Source organism: Marmota flaviventris, chromosome 2, assembly GCF_047511675.1.
Source record: "Marmota flaviventris isolate mMarFla1 chromosome 2, mMarFla1.hap1, whole genome shotgun sequence".
In the NCBI taxonomy this organism is placed as follows: domain Eukaryota; kingdom Metazoa; phylum Chordata; class Mammalia; order Rodentia; family Sciuridae; genus Marmota; species Marmota flaviventris.
The window spans coordinates 114,234,607-114,253,859 of record NC_092499.1 but is presented as its reverse complement, the minus strand read 5'-3'; the positions used below and the strand labels follow the sequence as shown (position 1 = coordinate 114,253,859).

The 19,253-nt window shown below is 56.1% G+C and overlaps 1 protein-coding gene across 3 annotated transcripts in view; it reads right to left on the bottom strand.

Moving 5' to 3' along the window:
- Positions 1 to 14,952, bottom strand: part of Coro2b (coronin 2B) — a 136,459-nt gene extending 121,507 nt beyond the window's left edge. For 2 of the 3 annotated variants that reach the window (XM_071608425.1, XM_071608424.1), the window contains exon 1: positions 14,597 to 14,952. In XM_071608425.1, the coding sequence (XP_071464526.1) occupies positions 14,597 to 14,611 (15 nt within the window). In that variant the 5' untranslated portion in view covers positions 14,612 to 14,952. The remainder of the gene's footprint in view (positions 1 to 14,596) is intronic. The other variant, XM_027926044.3, reaches the window with a different exon arrangement.
- Between the last annotated feature and the right edge of the window lie 4,301 nt (positions 14,953 to 19,253).

The window sequence follows — 19,253 nt, the reverse complement described above, 5'->3', positions numbered from 1 at the left end:
CTCGGCACACGGCCCCTAACGAGGGCCTCCTGGCAGGCAGGCTCCTCCCAGGCTCTCAGTGCTGCTCCCTCAGCCAAAAAGCTCTTCCCAGATTCCACGTGGCTCCACTCCTCCCCTCAGTCCACGCCAGCCGCACGTCCCCTCACCCCCGATCAGAACTGCCCATCTGCCTGCCCTCTGCCCCCACCAGCTGCATTTTTCATAATGGCATCTGCCCCCACCTGATGTCACCGTGTTTGTGCTCAGTGCTGTCTCCCCACCCTCCCGGGCCTGCTGGGGGAGGGACTTGTTCTGTTTTGTCCACTGACGTGGACGTGTCCATCACCTAGAATCATCACCACAGGGTGCAGACTCTAACACCTTGGTCCCATCTCTCCCACCCACAGCTCTTTGCTGATGTGACCCACTGTCCTGAGCAGCACCCACCACAACCACGGCCCACCCAGCTCCTCTGCAGCCTGGGTCCTGCCCGCTCCAACCTCCTGGTTCAGGGTCACCCCAGAAGCCCTCACCTGCACATGAACCACTCCCCCAGCCCCAGCCTGTCCCCAAGGCCATCGTACCATCCAAAGTCCCACAACCTCAGCCCCTCCCAGGAGCCTGTCGACCTCCCCATGTACCCATGGGGCACAGGCAATCCCCCCACCCAGTCACCAGCTCCCAGGCAGAAGAACCCCCTCAAAGGCTGGGGAAATCCCCCCCTCTCGGGATCCCTGACTCAGAGCCGTGCCTGGCACGGAGCAGGTGCTTAATGGGGGGTAGTGTGCATCGAGGTTCGGATTGTTCTAATGAAACCAACTGTTATTAACCTGACCACGTGCAACTCGCACCCTGGGAAACGGAACAGCAGGCCCGTCATGGAGTTGAGAACAGAACTCTGGCCCTGGGAGAAGCCCCAGTGGCTGGGTGGGATCCCAGTGCCTTATGTGGGGACAGCAGGTGATCTGCAGCCTGGCCAGGGCTCAGGGAGCGGAGCCACAGCTTCACATCTGAAGACAAGGCCGTCCCACCGTCAGGAGGAAGCACTGCATTGCTGAGACTCCCAGGGGACGAAACCGGACACCATGTTCCCTTCCTGGGAGGAAATCCTGCCAGCATTCTCAGGGACATGGGACACCAAGACTTAGCTAAAGGAGGAAGGAGGGAAGGGGCCCTTCTGCCCAACCCCTGAGGCAGGGTAGGGCCTGGGTGGAGGACTGACTCCCTTGGTCTGGACCCAAGTGCCATCAGGGGCACTTAGCTCACCTGGCTCTCCTAACACTATGAAGGGGCAGACAGAACTGGGTTGATGACTTTGTACTTTCAGAGTTAGCAATAAAGACCCTGAAAGGTTAAGCAACTTGCCCAAGGTCACACAGCATGTCAGAGGCAGAGCCCAGGCTGAGATTTCAGGAAAGCATCAAGTTTTCCCAGGACTGGAGGCAGGAGGGTGAAAGGACCTTCTGACCTCTCCAGAAATCCCACCCGCTTCCTCCTGCAAAGCACACTTCAAACCCAGAGAAATCCCCCCCCCCCCCACTGGCTCTGAGGCACGGGAAGTGGCCTGTTCCCTCTGGCGTCCTCCCTGGAGGATGAGTTCAGTAAACAGAGCAACTTTCTCATCTTCCTGCATGAATATTTCAGGAGACACAAACAAACAGATTTGCTTTTGATCTGTTGCTGGTGATTCAGAAATGGGGCTCCTCTATCCCAGGACACCTCCACCGGGCCCCGCAGCAGTGTCCACCAGACCGTGCAGGAACGCGACAGCAGGGATGGCGTGCTGCCCTGGGGGACCTGGAGAGCCGCGCTCGGTTCCTGCCAGAAGCACCCCCACCTACCAACCCGCCCACGGCCTGCGTTCCTAGAAGTGGAAGGAAATGGTCTGCCCCAGGTCTGCTATTCCTGGGGACACTTCAGTCGCTGCTGCCCAAGACCACACTCCAGGGACACTAGGCTCCTGCTCCTGCACAGACAGGCACTGCCTACGGGGAGAGGCACAGAGCCTCCAGGACAAGCCTGACGGAGGTCTCGCTGCAAACCACAGCAACATGGAGAGCAGCCCTTGGAGACGCCCCAAACACCCCTCTTGTTTATTCGTTCAACCAGTTACATGTACACGTATCTGTACATGTTCTTGGACCCAGAACATTCAACTGTTCCCCTTGGCTGTCAGGATTCCAATTCCCAGCCGGTCATTTCCTGTGCTTCCCAATCTAGTCCCACCCCACCTTCCCAGCCACATGGCTCTCTGCTGAGGTTCCTCCCTCCACAAATGAGTCCCTCCCTTTCCAAAAGACTCTTCTTCCCTTCTCCTCTCTCGTCCTTCTCAGAATGGCTCTTGCGCCATCTCCTCCAGGAAGACTTCTTTCACCGCCCCGTGGTACAGGATCCTCCTTCTCCCTGAGGTCCCTCCTGGCTCTCTGCCCCTTGCCACCTAGGCACCAGGTCTTATCGCTCCAATGAGAGCCAGGCTCTAGGTTCTGTTTCAGCAGCTGTCCAAGGATCAGGGCCAACTCTGGACCTGGCTGTTCCAAGAAGGGAGCTTTGAGAAATACACATGCTCCTTAGGACGACCACAAGTTCAAGGCCAGCCTCAGCCTCAGCAACTTGATGAGACCCTGTCTCAAAAATAAATGAGAAGGGCTGGGGGTGTAGCTCAGTGGTAAAGCACCCCTGAGTTCAATCCCCAGTCCCGAGAAAGAAAGGAATACAGATGCATTGGCCCCACCTCCAGAGATTCTCCCTCTATTGTATGGACCAAAGGAGACAAGAGGGACCACCTATATAATTTTCAGGAGCCCTTTTTCAAAAACCACAAGGAACTTCAAAACAGTGATAGTAGAACCAAGCTCCACGCAGGCCTCCTGCACATGATCCAGCCCTGGAGACAGGCATTTAAACCTCACCGGGTATTTGCATGCAGCAAATTACCATGGGCAATGGGGAGCCACTGAAGGTTCTATACTTCTGAGTTCCCATGACAGTATCCAAACCTATATCACCTTATCCTGCATACACCTGAGCAGCCTGGAGTACAAACAGATATTTATAGAGGGAATGGATACATGAAAGCTGGGAAGGAGCTCTGTCCCATTTATGTTTTTAATCAAGGTGTAAAAACACATACTATGTGCTGACAGTGCACCACCCTACACAGTCAGCCTGATAAGTTTCTACACACATAACCGTTAATGAAGCCACTCTGGAGTTGCTCTGTCCTACACCCCGCCCCCACAGAATGGGATAGAATTTCATCAAGAAGGTCTCCTCCACTGAAGGAGGCAGAGGCAGCACAGAGACGCAGCCTGAGAGGATCCTCCTGGGTGTCAGCGGCCGGTACTTAGGCCAAAGGCACCAGAGCACACAGGAAGCCTGAGAGAGGCCACAAAGCCCCCTTCAGTCACAGGACAGGCTGGCGCAGGACTGGAGCCCGGGCCCACCACCTGCAAGCCTCAGGAACTCTTCATGGGCCTCAGCAATCTGGATACACCAGGGTCGGAGGTCACTGCTCAGAGCCCCTGACTGCAGGTGTGGGACGAGGTGGGGGAGGAGGCTGGGCCGCCACAGGGTGTCAGATCAGCCCTGCACCCAGCCTCTGACCAGGTGATGTTACCCTAAGACAGTTTGGGAGACCCAATTCCATCCAGAGGGGGAAAGGGGCCAACCTGAGATCACAGAGACAGGGAAGGTGAAGGCTGGATTTAGGAATTTCTGGAATCACACTCGAGTGCTCTTGTTACAGGCTCTAAGGAGCATCCCTAGAAGGAGCCTCCTGGCCCTCTGCCCACCCACCCCTCTCCCGCCACCCCAGCTCAACCCCTGGATCCACCATTCCAGCAACCCAGGCAGCTGGGAACGGCTGGTACCAGGGAATGGGCCTGGCCAGGGCCATCTCCTTCTGGGAGAGGGGCTTGTGCAGCATTCAGTGCCTGGACACAGGGAGATGCTTTTTTGTAAACATGGACGTGGAAGGGGGCCTGGAGACCCTCCCCCACCTCACTACACGCAGTCCTGTGAGTGTCCATCACCTCCTGGCCTCGAGGGCAATGTGAGCTGGGGTGTGCTTCCCAAGAGCAGAGAGGACCGTGATATTTGCTTAGAACTCCTCTCAGGCCCCCCAACACAACCACAGGATGCGGCTCAAGTGTCCTGGCTTGGATCCTCAGGTTCCCAGGCCCCTGCCCGGCTCTCCGGCCCTGTGTCCCCCACCTGCCCACTCCCTCCAGCCCAGCAGCATCCAGCTCTGCTCTCACCTAGAACAGAGGCCCCCCAACCACACTGCCGCTCGGGGCCCTCGCTCACGCAGGCCCAACCCAGCCAGTGACAACCTCCTAAGGCATTACCCCCTCCAGGGGGGTTATATGGTAACAACATGCAAAAGGCACACGGGAACTGAATTCTCCAGTGGGTTCCAGACTGGCAGACTGGGAGGACATTCTGGAAAAAAATCAACCACACAGACCATCTGCCACCACCACCCCTGGCCCGTGGGTCACTCAGCTTCTGCATGTCCAGGCAGCTGTCCAGCCAGACAAACCAGGGTCAGGTCTCCCCTCCTCCCATCGCATCCTCCTTGCGGCTCAGCTCTCCCACCTGAAAAGTGGGTACGACAGCAGAGTTGGGGGCCATCATGTGAGATAACAATGGTGCTGAGCCTCCTGCTTTTTGTAAAGTGGGGTCTGCACAGCCTGCAGCTCCCCGCTCCTTCTCCGTCCCGGTTCTTCGAGGCCCCTCCAGGGGCGGCTTCGTTTATGGCTCCTGACCGCCCCCCTTTCCCACCACAGCTCTCTCTTCCTCCCTCCAGGCCAGAGCTCCAGGGAAGACTTGGCCAGGAGGTTCTGAAGCGCACGGTGAGGGCCGGCCAGGGGAATGCTCTCAGCAACCCCGGCTCCCAACCCAGCCGTCCTTCTCAGGATTTCAGAAACAAAAGAGGCAGCCCCGTGTGCCAGTAGGCTGGCGTCCAGGAGGGAGGGCTGGGGCACGGGTCACTGCAGAGGCCACGGTGGCATCCTGGCACATAGACTGGTGGCTGCCAGACCTCGGTCAGTAATCACAGCCTGGTGACCGAATGGGAAGAACTCAGGAGTTACTCCTCCTCTCTCTGCCTCTGCCAGCACCAGACTTCAGGCAGGGCACAGCTGGTCACTCAGAGCCTTCTCCTATCTAAGTTTTCCAAGTCTCCTTTCTGGAACTTTCCTCCACTCTCCACTTTCCAATCCGTCCTGGGCCTGCCAACATCAGGCCTAGAAAAACCCACTGAGCTCAAACCCACTCAACCCAAGCCCACCGTTCACATGGGAGAGGGGAGCCCCGGTCCCCACTGAACCACACCTCCCTGTCCCCTCCCCAGCAAAGTTTCTGGGCTTCCATGGTCTCCTCTGCAGGATGCAGGAGTCCACGATATGTCTTTAGGGATCCTCTGGCTCAAGCGGTCCATGGATCGATTAAATTAAGGATTTAGCTCAAGCATCTGGCCGGTATTTTAGGTTTGCCCCAAATCCTGGTGAATCTTGTATGTCTGGTCCTCGAGGTCTATAACAGGCCCCGTGGTGGGCACTATGAGAGGCACCGAGAAGGAATCAGACACAAGCCCCGACCTCAGCAAGCTCACAGCTCGGGGGCCATGGATCACGCTCAGGAATTAATCAGCCAACAACATAACGAGCGAGGCCGCTTCCTGCTGGCTGGGGACACTGGACACTGGGCCTCCCAGGAGCTCCCAGGACTGAAAAACTCACACGGACCAGATGGTGGAAGGGCCCGCTGAGCAGAACGAGTCAAACCCTGACCAGCCTCAAGCCACAGCAATGTGAGTTTGCGCCTGGACATGATGACTGAACCAAGGCCTTCCGAAGAGAGATTTGTGATAATGAAAAGTTATGAGATGGCCCCTCAGGTAGAGAAATCCCCTTCCCCACAACTCCAGAATTCTCGGAATCCCAAATTTCCCCGTATATTCCTGCAAACTGATCTTTCACCAGGAGGTCAGCCGGGTGGCAAGATGGCATTTTCTTCCTGAGCTTGAAAAAAAAAATGCAGGAATTAAATCCCTTTGTTTTCTTCTACTATCAATCACCTTCCTTTCTGTCCTGGAAATTCCACCAGCTTCCGGAACATAAAGCTATTAGTTAAAAAATCAAATGCAAGGTGTATAAGTGCTGCTCATGCCTTAGGCTACTAGAGGATATTCCTTTCCCTAAACCCAAAAGAAAAGCATGTCTGAGCCCTGGGGCCTTGAGATGGACCTGCAACAAAGGTCAAGGTCAAGTGACCACTGGGCTGCAGACCTCAGCACGTGCCCTGGGACCCATCTTCCCGCCCTCCACGGCGAGCTGGGACCCATCCACGTTTCATTGCTTTATTGGGCTACTTTTCAAATAAAAGCAGGACACCAAATTTTTATAGTCAGGTTATTTGTCTCAAACATATTGAAACAGCCAAAAGAGACAGAACAGGAAGAGAAGAACAGCAACTCTCATCTGTAGCAAGCTGGCTTGACAGAGTGAAAGCAGAAGAGGCTGTTGGAAGAGATGAACTTTTCCACCCACAGAATATGAATCAATTCAATTAAAGTCAGGACTACAGCAGGGGAGAAGTGGGCTAGCTACAGGAGGGAACCGCCTAAATCTGAAGGCCAGGAAGCACAGGCAGGGGGAAGGGGAAGAGCAAGGCACAAATGGGACATGACAATAAACTCTCCCCTTCCACGACATCTATAAGTGCCTTACTTTCCATATTACTGACACACTATAGCGCCTAGTAAGATCGAGCCCTACAAGAAAACGGACTCAGAGATGTTCAGTAACTAACCCGAGGTCACACAGGAAAGAGTGAAGACAAGGGTAGGACCTCCGACTCTGACTCCAAGTCCCCTGCCCTGACCATGACAGAGCAGCAAGACACAGAGCCTGGGAGGCAGCTGCGTGACTGGTAAGTTAGTCACCTCCCTCCCTTCTCCTGGCCTGTATTTCTGCCACTGTGGAAAGGGGACTGATAATAGCATCGACCTCACGGGTTCTCATGAAGATTCAATAAATTAATAATAGGAAACACTGTTTTTAAGTATTGGAAGTTGAATCCAAGGCCCCACATTATCTAGGCAAGCTCTCTACCACTGAGTTATGTCCCCAGCCCATAAAACACTTTTTATATGCATGACATAAGCTGAGTGCCCTGAAATCATCAGCTGCTTCTACTATTGTTACTGTTACTTTTCTTTTCTTTGGTACTGGGATTGATGCTGGCGAACGGGGGCCCCACATGTGCTAGGAAAGCACTGAGCTACTTCCCGACGAGCCCTCCAGGGTGATCGGTATCGTCTGCCAGGCCCCCAGCGCCTGGTAAAGGTCTGGGAACTGCCCAGTGAGACATTTGTATTTAACGAGCTCATCTAAATGAAGATTGGAGCCATTCTCACATTTCCAGAGTGTGAAGTGCTATGGACAGATGCGCAGGCCTGGACCCCAGGGACCTCTGCAGTTAGCACTGACTCTGAGCCCTGCCTAAAACAGCCGCCTCCTCTGAGCTCTCTAGGGCGGAAGGCCTTTTAACATCACACACAGGCACACGCACACGCACACACACGAATATTCCTATAGTTTCACTGTAAAGGCCAAGGCCTAGTTGAGCTAAGAAGAAAGATTCAGAAAAAAAAATGGTCGTGACGGAAGCCACTAAAAATATAAGGTGGAAGTTTTCCTGCCAGAGCAGTTTTCCTTTTGGAAAAATTAACAACCTCTTCCCCCCACTGCCCAAGAGCCAGGAAGGCCCCGGGCCTCCCTGTTCAGTCCAGGAGGCTGGGAGAGGCAGAGAGCCGGGCCATGGTGTCTGGCACATCCACAGCCCCCTTGCCTGGTTTTGAAGAAGCAGCCCAGGCTCCAGCCACCGAGCATCGGGCCGGGGATGGAAAGGGTGCTGGAGAGAGGAGGCCCACTTGTGGGCCAGCCTCCATTCTGCCTTACTGGGTGACCTTGTGCAGGTTACTTGGCCTCTCTGTGCCTGTTTCCTCATTGGTAAAGTGGAGATGATAATGGTGACCGAGGCCGTGATGCTGCCTGAGGGTCACGTGAGCTCACACATGTGGCACACACCCTTCACTGCCTGGCATGCAGGAAGTCATTGCGGTAAGTTGATTTTTGACTCCAGACATCTGTGCACCCCATGGCCTACCTGTTACCCTCCTTGGTGCCCCTTCTTTCACCTGCCACCTCCTCCTCCTTCATGACTCAGCTTAAAAGCCACTCTGAGTGCCCCCGACTAGGTCGGCCCCTCCCCGTCCCCATCCATCATTGGAGGCTGGTCTGGACCCAGGCCTCTTTGAACTATTCATTTGTAGCCCCCTGACACCCATTAGACCTGCCTTCCCGCTCTATTAACAGCTAGCCCTGCCTGCAGGCCTGTGGTGAATGCCTCCTGTGGATCAGCTCCAGAGTCTTAATGATAATCCTTTTAAGTGCTCCCATTACCAATCTCCAACTAATAGATGGGGAAATAGATGTTCAGAGAGGTTAGGCAACTTGCCCAGGAACACAGAGCAAGTAAACGATGACGCGCCATCTGTCCGACTCCAAAGCCTGCATTCTTAGCCATGGCACCTTTCATCATCAGGGGTCACTGGAGAGACCAGGCTGCTTCTGGTAAGGACCACAGGCCTGGGTCCGAGACCTGCATTCTCTCCACAAAGCCCGCTTCACGGAAATGGGGAAGGTGGCCCTGCCTCTGTGACACCTTGTTTTGTGGGGGCAGGGTGGGGGCTGGCTGCCCTGCCTGACAGCTCAACGTCACACCCCCCCATGCAGGACACTCCCCACCCTGCCCAGTACCATTCCTCTGGTCGCTTCGGTGGTTCCCCGCTTCAGCAAGGGGACAGGCAAGTCTGAGCAAGACATCCACGGTCGTCACCCCTATAGGCCACCAACCTATGACCAGCACAGGCTCGCTGGCAGGGATGCAGACACCGGGACACCTCGGGGTGGGAGAAGCAGAGTGCACCTAACTGTCACTACTGTGGGCCTGAGAATCCGACTTCCTGGGAGGGGGACCTTGATGAAGGGATTGAAACAGTTCTGGCTCCAGGTCAGAAGATCCGGGGTACATCCCACCTTTGACCCACGTCAGCTCTGCAACTAGGGTGCGGTCATCTCTCCCCCAGTGGAGGCTCTGTTTATTCATCAGCAGAGAGGGCACGGTCCCCCTCACACTGAAAGATCTGGTGCACCCGGGCGGGTACTCTGTAAATGGAGGGGCTGGGCAAACCTGAGAGCCTCCCAGGGCTTCCTTAATTAATTGGAAAGGGGGTGCCAGCCAGAAAGCAATTACAAAGTCCCTCCAGGGGCCTCTGCAGGGGCGAGGGGGAGGGGAAGGGGAAGGGGGAGGGGGAGGAAGGGCCGGGTGGCAGCCACTCCCCCGCTTGCCCCCCACTCCTCCACCCCCTCCTGCCTCCTTAGCAGCTGGTCCCACACTCCAGGCCCACAAAGGAAAGGCTCATTCTGAACAGCTTCTTTTCATGTGGAAGCCACTGGATTTGCATCTGTCCTTCCCTGGCAGGGCCTGCCTCGTGACAGCTGCTCCAAGCTTCCCAAGCTGCAGGCTGCTCAGGGGCCTGGGCCTGAGCCACGGGGTCCAGGGACAAGGACAGGGAACTCAAGGAGCTGCTCGCAGAGGGAAGGAGGCAGGCTGGGCACACAGGGATCTGCATATTCTCTCTTCTCCTGGACACCAGACAAGTCCTGTGGCCAGGCATATCCAAACCCAACTCTGCGCTGCTCCTAGGCCAGGAGCTGAGACACTGCCCGGTGCTGGCTCGGGCGGCGTCTGCTCCAGCTAGCCAGCCCCCAAAGCAGTGGAAAAACTCACTCCACATGGAGCCGCCAGGACTAAGGCTGCCAACCACTGGTCCCGCCAGCGTGGTCCCCACCAGCCAAGTTCAAGTCTGCACAATCCTCCCAGATGCCTCTGAGAGCTGTCATAGGTGCCTGGGAACGATGTCTCAGGTGGAGGGAGACACAGGACCTCTGGGCACCATCAGGAGCAAAGTGACAGCTTTTCATGACAGTGGGTCTCATGGTGGAGAGGGACAGACAGAAAGGCAGGAGGAGCCTGCGTTGACCCAGCAGGACAGCACCTGGGCGAGGCAGGCCACGGCTGGCTTGGACTCCCTGGACCTTGAGACTCCTGGCTCAGGGCTCTGGCACCTCCCCATCATCTCCTTCTCCTTTAAGGCCCCAGATGGCAGAATCTGTGGCTTGAGTTCTTGTCCCTAATGCCCAACACAGGACCTGGCCCCACACAGGTGTTCCAAGAGGGCTGGCTGAACCAAGGAATGACCGCCAGCCACGCATTTCCAGCACCAGAATCCCAGATCCTTGAGAGAAGAACTGAGAAGAAGGAGGAGGCATGGGGAGCCCGTGAGCAGGGGTGGCAGAGACCCTCCCAGCCCCAGTCTGGGAGCTGAGTCTGGGAGCTGGTACCTCTGTGCCATTGATCCCAGGCTCTGTGACCCGCTGGCTCTTCCCCTCCTCTCCCAGTAAGAGCCAGACAGGAACGAAGACTGGGAAGTGGAACTGGGAGTCCAGGCATCTCCACACAGAGTAGAATGTGGGTCAGGGAATTGGAGGCAGGGGCCTTGCGATCCCCCTTCACCCTCCCGATGCTGGGTGTAGCAAGGGCACCTCTGTCCCCTTGCCCACTCCCTGATGCTTCTCCAGGGAAGAAGTCTGGATCAGCAGCCTGGCAGAGGGGACACCCAGGGGTAACTGGAGTGGACCTCAAACACCTGTGCCTGCTCAGGCTTCCTGCTCAGGTTCCCTTCATGGGGCAACCAGGCAGACAGAGTGCCAACTGGGGGTCCAGGATCCAGTTCTGGCCCCTTCAGCCTCAAACCTGCTGGGTGACTATACGCAACGAGCGATGTCCACTCCCAGGATCTCAGTTCCCTCATTTCCCAGGGAAAGGGCTGGACAGTTTGACTTCTCCAACATTCTATTCCCCTGTGGGTGATTCTACAGGTGCCCTGGGGACATGTGGTCTTTGCTAAACTCAGGCTGGACAGGACAACACCATCCTTGACCCATTCACTTTCAGTAGGAGCCAGGATCCCAACATCATGCTGAGCCTGCAGGACAGGGAAGAAGACTGACCTGCAGAGGGGGGCTGGGGGCAGTTGGAATCAACTGCTTGGTGGGGAGGAGGAGGCTGGCATCTGAGGTCTTCTCCATGCCCACATGCCTTCTCCTGTCCCTTCAGGGCACTTTGCTCCTGGACTAGCACTTAGCTCACTAGCATCTAACCTATCATGGCACAACCTGAGAAGAGGAGCACCTGTTTGCTGTAAGCCACCTTCCTTACCTAGAAGCCCCACCCCTGGTCACATCACAGTCAACAGCCAGGAAACCACTCCAAAGGAACTCTGAGCAGCAAACAAGGGTACAAAGTCCTGCATCCCAGCTCGCGGGCTGGTCCTACAGCCTGGTAACCTGCACTTTACACACAAAAATCCTAGTGCGCGCCGGTCTCTGCTTTTCCAGTGGACAGTAGTTTAGAAACATATTTCAAAGTTGGGAAGCATGGTTCATCTGGCATGTGACTGAGATGGAAGAGATTAAAAAAAAAAAGCTGTAAAAAATGCAGGCCCGAGCAAAATCACCAGGAGCTGCTAGTCACCGGAAGCATCCTTCATTCCTCATCCCTGACTTGCCCCCCGGAAGCACCATGGACCAAAATGGGGAGGGGGTGTACCCTTGACCTCCTGTGGTGGAGGTTTGTGGCCTGGGAAACTACATCTGCTTCTTCCCTCTGCTCTTCCTTCTTTTTGCTTCCATTCTTCTTCTCCTTCCATAAGGAAATGAAGGAAGCTGACTAAAATCCAGACCAAAAAAAGAGTTTCAAACATCATGACCAGGAAAATGTCATCAGGGTAGAAGGCCACAGTCCAGAGACCAGCATGGCTGCATTCCTAACGCTAGTCAAGGCAGAAATCCCTCCAGGACAGCATCCCTCCAGGTTTTCCGTGTCTTTCACAAGGAAGGGCACTAAGTGTGCTTAGAAGAGACAGGTGCTGCTGAAGATCTAGCCACTTCTCCAGTTTTCGTCTTCTCTGCTTTCCAGGCCTCTCAGAGCTCTTCGCTGCTGCAATCTGCACTGCGATCTGACACAAAGGGGCAGAGGGACCCTGCACCGCCTACCTACCACCTCCACGCTCCTTTTAGGGTTCTCCTCCATACCTGCCAGGGGATCAGATCACCCCAGACAACAACAAACCCTGATCTCCGTGGGAGATGACATCACCAGAGCCGAAGCCATTCCAAAGCTCAGCCCAGGGGCCTAGAGGTCACCAGAACCCGTTCCTGCATCTACAGATGGCCAAGGGCAGAAGTGACTGATCCACGGTTGCACAGCCTGTAGGTGGCAGATTCAGGACTAGAGGCCAGGCCTTCTAGCTTGAGGGGCTGGTGAACTCTCCTAGCCCAAGGGGGAGGAGTCCTTCCAGCAGGGCTGGCAGGCAGCAGGAGGTCCCCAGGTCCTCACCTGTGTGGCTCCTGCCCTCTCTGTGCCCCACAGGAGCACTGCTGGTCTGTGAAGGTTCGGCACCGGGGGGAGAAGACAGGGTTAATCGGTGGTGGGGATTTTCATTAATCCTCTGAGCAGGCTTAATCTCAGGCCACACTGGTTGGAGAGCAGAGGTGAGAGACTGGGAAGGCTTGCTGGGGGCTGGGCACAGGGTGGTTAGTGAATAATCCCTGGAGGCAAAGAAGCCAGGTCTGCCAGTGGCTTATCAGGCAACTGAGCCACCTTCATGGACTCCTGTCCCATTCCTGCCTAGGGTTCAGGCCTCCAAGCAGTGCCCCTCCACTGTGAAAGTCCCCCAATCCCCAGGTGCTCAACAGTGCAGAGCAATGGGAAGATCACTGGCTATAGATTGAGACAGACCTAAGAGCAAACCCTACTTGCTGGGTGACTTAGGCAAGTCACTTCACCTCTCTGAGCTTCACCTTCTTCCTCAGCTAAAGGGAGCTGAGCACACCTTTGTTGCAAGCCTTCTAGGAAGGAAGGCTGTGTGAATTCAAGTACGTGAAGAGACACAAGGAGTGCCAAACCAACCCTCTGTATTATTATTACAATTCTCACATCTGTTATTTCTCTATCCAGGCCCATTCTTTACTCTTCTGCCCTAGTCCTCTAGCATCTTTGGCATTAATAACATTGATAACAATAATCTAGTCCAGCTGAACAACATTTGTATCATTTCAAAACACTAAGCATCCTATCCCCTGTGGGTTACAAAAGTGCCACCAGAAGCAGCCAGAGCTGAAGTAGCCCCTTGGCCTTCAAGTGTATCTTCCTACAATGCTCCCAAGTCTCAGAACCAGGGACAATGGCAAAGTCTGGAGTTGAGCCCAAGCACCCTGAGCAAGCATGCTGTCCCATGATAGATATCATGAGAGCCTGGGTAGCCTCTGGCTTATAAGAAGGAGCAGAACTGCCCCTCCCCATTGCCTGTACCCCTGGCCTGCAATCTGGCCCCACTGCTCCGGCCACAAGCAGACTGCCTGCCTGGCTTTACTCTTGGACTCCCCAGTGGCCAAGGCCAGCTAAACAGCTGGAAAAGATGGAGTCTGGCCTTGGTGCATGGATCACTAAACCCAAGGCCAAGCCCAAGACCAAAGCCAAACTGTGAGCTCTGTACCCTGACAGAACCTTTTGGAAAGTGTGGGTTCACACCCTGATCTCTCTGGTTCTCCAACTGCCTGTCACACCCCTAGGACTTATCATTCTCACATTACACAAGAGGAAACTGAGGCCCAAAGTAGAACCCCCCCCCAAGGTCACCCAAAGGATCTGGGGTAGAGCTGAGCTGGGGTCTCCCCTGATGGCTTAACCTTGGGCACTTTTCACTGCCCCAGCTGCTTTGTCCTCCCTACACCAGGAAGCCCCCAAAGTTCTCCAATAAACCTGGGTCCCATGCAAGTCCTGAGAATCCTCTTCAAACATGGGGGCTGCCAGGGTGCCCACTTTCCCCTTCCCTGACACACTCTCTCCCTGCATCGTCCAGCTGCCCACAGCCTGAGCTTCCCCGCCACTGGTAGTTACTGGGGGGGACAGGGCAGCAGCGCCTTAGTCAGAGGATGGCCTTGGAGTGGGGCAGGCCTCCTGGGATGGGGGCAGAGGCCGGCAGGTGGGGTGGGGCTTCCTCTCCACGGGCCACTCAGGGTGGAAAGACCATTCCTACACCACTTTTCACCCCAGTCTCTGCCAGCGACGCTCCTGTCGGCGGGCTCCACTGAGGGACATCAGGGAGCCGGCAGCTCCACAAGGCTCTCCAGGGGTTAAAAATGCAGCATCCTAAACAAGGGTTAAAAATGCAGTCCCGGGGCTGGGCCGGGAGCTGAGGGATGTTGTCCAAATCACAAGGGCTGCCAAAGCGGCATCCTCCCCCTACCTCCGCAGTCCTCGGGCTGAGCTACTCGAGCGACTACTGGGGGAGCAAGTGAGGCGCGCGCCGCACCTTCCCGGCCCCGCCGCCCACTCCCCACGCCCACACCCGCGCCCCGCGCAGCCCTTTCCTGGGGGCTGCAGCGCCTGCGGGTCCCGGGCGCGGCAGGCGATCTGCGCTTACCTTTGTGACAGTCATGCAGAAAGTCGGCGGCAGTGCGGGCGCGGGCGCGGCGTGCGGGGGCGGCGGCGGGAAGGGTCCCGCGCTGCCAGGCAGCTCTCAGCGCGCTCCCCGCACCCCGCCGGCGGTCCGCCGAGCTGGGGCCCGAGCTCCGGGCTGGCAGCGCGCAGGGACCGCTCGTCCGCGCTCAGCTGCCGCTCGTCGCTGATGTCAGCCCCGACTGTGCATTTATAATAGATGAGCCTCCTTCGCCGCAGGAAGGCGAGGCAGGAAGAAAGGCGGCGAGGGAGAGGGCCCGGGTTGGGGGCGGGGAGGAAGAGGGGCCGGGAACTCGCTACAAAGGAGGAGGCGGAGGGAGAGGCGGAGGAAGCGCAGCCCGCTGCCGCCGGCCCCGCGCTTCCCGGCTCGGTCGCCCGCCGCCGGGCACTGGTGATCCCGGGGCAGGCGCCCAGGCCCGCGGCTTAACCCCTTAGGGCCCGCGACACAGCGCGGTTGGCGAGGGCGGCTCCTGGCACCTGCCAGCTAGGGGAGTGGGCGGCGACCCGGCTCTCGGGTGCCCCGTTGGCTCGGGGACGCTGGTGAAGTCACAAGCTGGACGGCCGAGGCGCCGCGCGCGGGCCGCGAAGACAGTCGGGCTCGCCCCCTGCAGGTCCGAAAAGTCTGCCCCGGGCCGGGAGCTAGGCGCGGCGGGTGAGGGGTGTGGCGGCCGCCAGCCCCGACCCTGCCAGCACCCTGCAGCGTGCAGACCCCCGCGCGCACGGTCGCACACGGTCACCAGACGGACCGTGTAAGCAGATCTTTGAATCTAATTCCTGCAGCAGTTAGCTCGCTCCAAGGCAATCGCGGTCAATTTTACAAAGGACCAGAGTGGGAAGTGACACATGACCGTGCCAGCCCAAGCCGTCTCTCTTGGCGCCCTCTCTCAACTTCGTCGCAAGTTCCCTAAGGAACCCTGGTAATAAAAGCTGAATTTTAGGGACTGGACGGGCCCTGCCCAGGGGAGTCTGCAGTACTCTGGAGGGCCGCGCTGCTCGGGGCACCCACAGGTGAGTCTGTAGAGAGGGAATCCTGACCCAGTCACCCGTACCCTGGAGTGCTGCAGGGATTTGAGGGGCAGTCACCAACCGGAGGGTGACCTCGCCAAGTCTTGAGGAAGAAATCTCCCTCCTGAGTACCTGGGCAGAATGGGTTTGGGCAGATAGGGAGTCCGCTGGCAGTGAGGAGGGAAGGAGTGGGCAGCGTGAGGCAGGGGGCGTCCACCTCGCCTATCTCCCCTCCCCCTGGCAAGCCAAAGCTCTGCCCCTCTCTATTCTACCCAGCAGTTCACAGGGACCTCGATGGCCACATTATGTGAGCACGTGCTGTGAGGAGGGTGCTGGGAAAGCGAGGAGAGCGGGGCCTGCCTTCCCTGAGACCAAGTCCATACTAGAGCAACTGTAATAGAAGATAATAGAGTGATGTCATCTGCAAAGAGCTTTGTAGATCCGCTGATTTCTTTTACATTTGCTTGGGTAGCTCCAAATGCAATAATGTGAGGAGAGAGTGGCCATCCCCTCTTGGCTGACCAGTAAACAGATTTGCAGAGGGGAGAGACTTGGTCACCCTCATACAGAGACAGACCCAGGACTTGAACCAAACTCTTCCTAGATCCATCCTAGGGTTGTGCTTTGAGCCTCTGAATGCCAGGGCCCTTGTACACCCACTGCCTTATTTGAGCTTCCCAGGTGTCTGGGGAGGTAGGTGGGCAACTGCTAGTCCTCAGCTAAGTCTCAGGGACTTATTAAATCTCTGTAGCAGCTGTGGCCATAGGCCTTAGTCATCTCCTCTGGGCCAGACCCTTCCTGGGCTATTTCCATGTTGAATCTCATGCCTTTGACCACAGTTAGCCCCTGCCTGGAATGCCCTCTTTATTCTCTGCACCAACCAGATGCCCTCACCTCGGATAGCCCCACCTCCTTGCCACCTCACCTGACAACTCTAGCCCCCACACCTCTGTGCTGCTCCATTTAGTTCTGAGGGTCTGATCTAGTTTCCAGGAGCTTCCTGTCAGTATCCATAGTGAGCCCCTAGCCTCTGGACACAAGGGCCAGCCTTCTCTTACAGTGTACCCCTGGGCATACATTAAGTACTAAGCAAATATTTAATGCCACCAAGAACAAAATTAACCTTCAACCCGCAGAAGAAATGTAAATTAGGTCCACAAAAGCATTTCCCATCCGGCAGCTGTGCAGCATTTGGAAGTGGTCAGTTTCCGTGTCTAGATTGGGATAATCTTGCATAGGTCGGCCTCAGGACAGGACACTTCAACCCCAGGACCCCATTGGAAACCATAAAGGGCAACTCAAGAACACCAGTCACTCTGCACCCACGGCTGTGGCTTGTCCACTTTTATCTCATGGATATTTCAAATTCCAGTTTGTCATCCTTGGCTACCCAGCATGCCTCTTGGCACCATCCCCGCCATCCGCTGTTGCTGTGGGCTCTGGGAATGAGACAGATACTTAATATCAGCTTGAGCCAAATGTAATTAGGAACATCAATCTGCTGCCCCCAATCCACGTGACACGCTCCGAGACGAAATGTTTCTTTATCTCTTATGTGCTGCCGGTTTGCCCCTTCTGTCACATTTCCCCAGTGAGCATGGAGGTCTGGATGAGGAAGGGCCTTCCCAAAGAACTCTGGTCCCCTTGTGTCAGGTCAAGGGTTCAGCCCAAAGTGGAAACTCAAATGTGTGCCATTTCCATGGTGCCTCCTTCCATGGGCGTCCAGCATACAGCCCATCACAGCTGGGTCACCCAAAACAGAGTCTGAGAAAGGAGATGGATACAGGGGATCTAACTGGAAGGTGATCCCAGGAGTTGAAAAGGGGTGGGGTGGGGTGGGCTGTGAGATTGGAAAAAAGCGAAAGCCAGCATGAAGCTGTGTTCTCAAGGTCACTTGTGGGGGGGGCCCAGGGTAGAGGGCTCAGTTCCCCTGAGACCTCCAGGACAGGTGCAGAATAGCCTGGCAGGCGTGGGTCATGGAGAGCAGCGTGTTCCTCTGTGCTCCTCTCGCCCTTTGTTTGAGAGCTGTCCTTGAGAGCACTCCCTCATACTGCAGGGCTGTGCTGTGAGGTGGGCAGTGCTGGCCCCTCAGCTTCAGAGACTGCCCTGGGGAAGGAAGGGAGGAGTTCCCAGCTCTTATTTGAGGTGGATGCTGTCAGCTGTCAGCTCTCAGATCATCCACTGGGCTTCAGGAGGAATCAGAAGTAGGCTAGGCTGAGGGCATTTGTTACATATTGTGGAGTAAATAAGCCCCTGCAATGCCAGCTTTGATCTCTTCTAGATGCTGTCATGCCTCAATGCTTTGCCATGCTTTTTCCTCAGCCTCCAGTCCTTTACCCCTTGTTAGCTCTGCAAACTCCTTCTCATCCTTCAAAGCCCAACACAAACGTTACCTTCTTTATGTAGCTCTCCTGGTGCTACCTCCACAGAAGTCTGATTGACACTATATTATATATCCTGATGAAACGTATTTCTTCTTTTCTCTTTTTATGGGCTGTGATCATATGTGCCCCGCCTCCAGCTACTAGATTGACACAGAGGAAATGCTGGATAACTGCCCAACAGATCCAACAAGGCTGCCATGAGCACCTTTAGTATCTTCCTTTATGAATGACCCTCTGGTCCCAGCTCTGCACAGCCAGGCACCAGGGCCTCTCCACAAGAGCCTCTGCCCTGCCTTGTGTGTTCATTTGCCCAGGCCTCCTACTAGGTGCCACTGTACAGAGTGAGGAGGGCTTGGTCCTCGTCTGCAAGAAGCTCACAATCTCTTAGGAAAGACCCACAGATGTGGGCACCCATCCCATATTATGGGTAGGCACTGCTTTGCTGCAGGGACTGAGGGAGATTCCAAAAGCCATGGAACCATAGGGGGAGGTGCTTCTCTAGCCCTAGCTGGCTGCCTGGTGCATGCCACTCATGACGCAGGTGCACATGCTGGCCACCCTCAGTTACAGGGTCTTCCAAGCCCCACAGGCCTCAGTCCCTGGAGTCCTCGAATCCTTCCCCTCCTGTCCATCTCCACTGTTACCACGCAGGCTTTTCTCTTGCTTGGGCCGCTGGATCAACCCTCCTGCCTCCTACCTTTTTTTTTTTTTTTAAAGAGAGAGGTGAGAGAGAGAGACAGAGAATTTTTACTATTTATTTTTTTAGTTTTCGGTGGACACAACATCTTTGTTTGTATGTGGTGCTGAGGATTGAACCCGGGCCGCACGCATGCCAGGCGAGCGCGCTACCGCTTGAGCCACATCCCCAGCCCCTGCCTCCTACCTTGTGCTGACCTCTCACTCCCCACCCAGCCACTCCTGAGCTCCTGCTCAGAACACACAGATCTGCCCACAGGAAACCGGCCTAGGGCTCTCCACTGTCCTCACAAAGAGGCTGCACCCCTTGTGTCTAGGTTCCCCGTCTCCCCTTGCCCTTCTCCCCCACGCCTCGCCGGCCCTTCATTCTTCCCTCCTCAGCCGCCTTCCTGGACAGGGCCAGGGGTTTGGTTGCCTGGCCTCTGCGCTCCTCTCCGCAGCTCCCTGGGCCTCCGTCCCTCTGCGCCTGTGCAGGGCTGTAACATTTCCTGTTGTGTGCTTGACATGCTCCTGGGGAATGTGCTGCTTGAGGGTGAC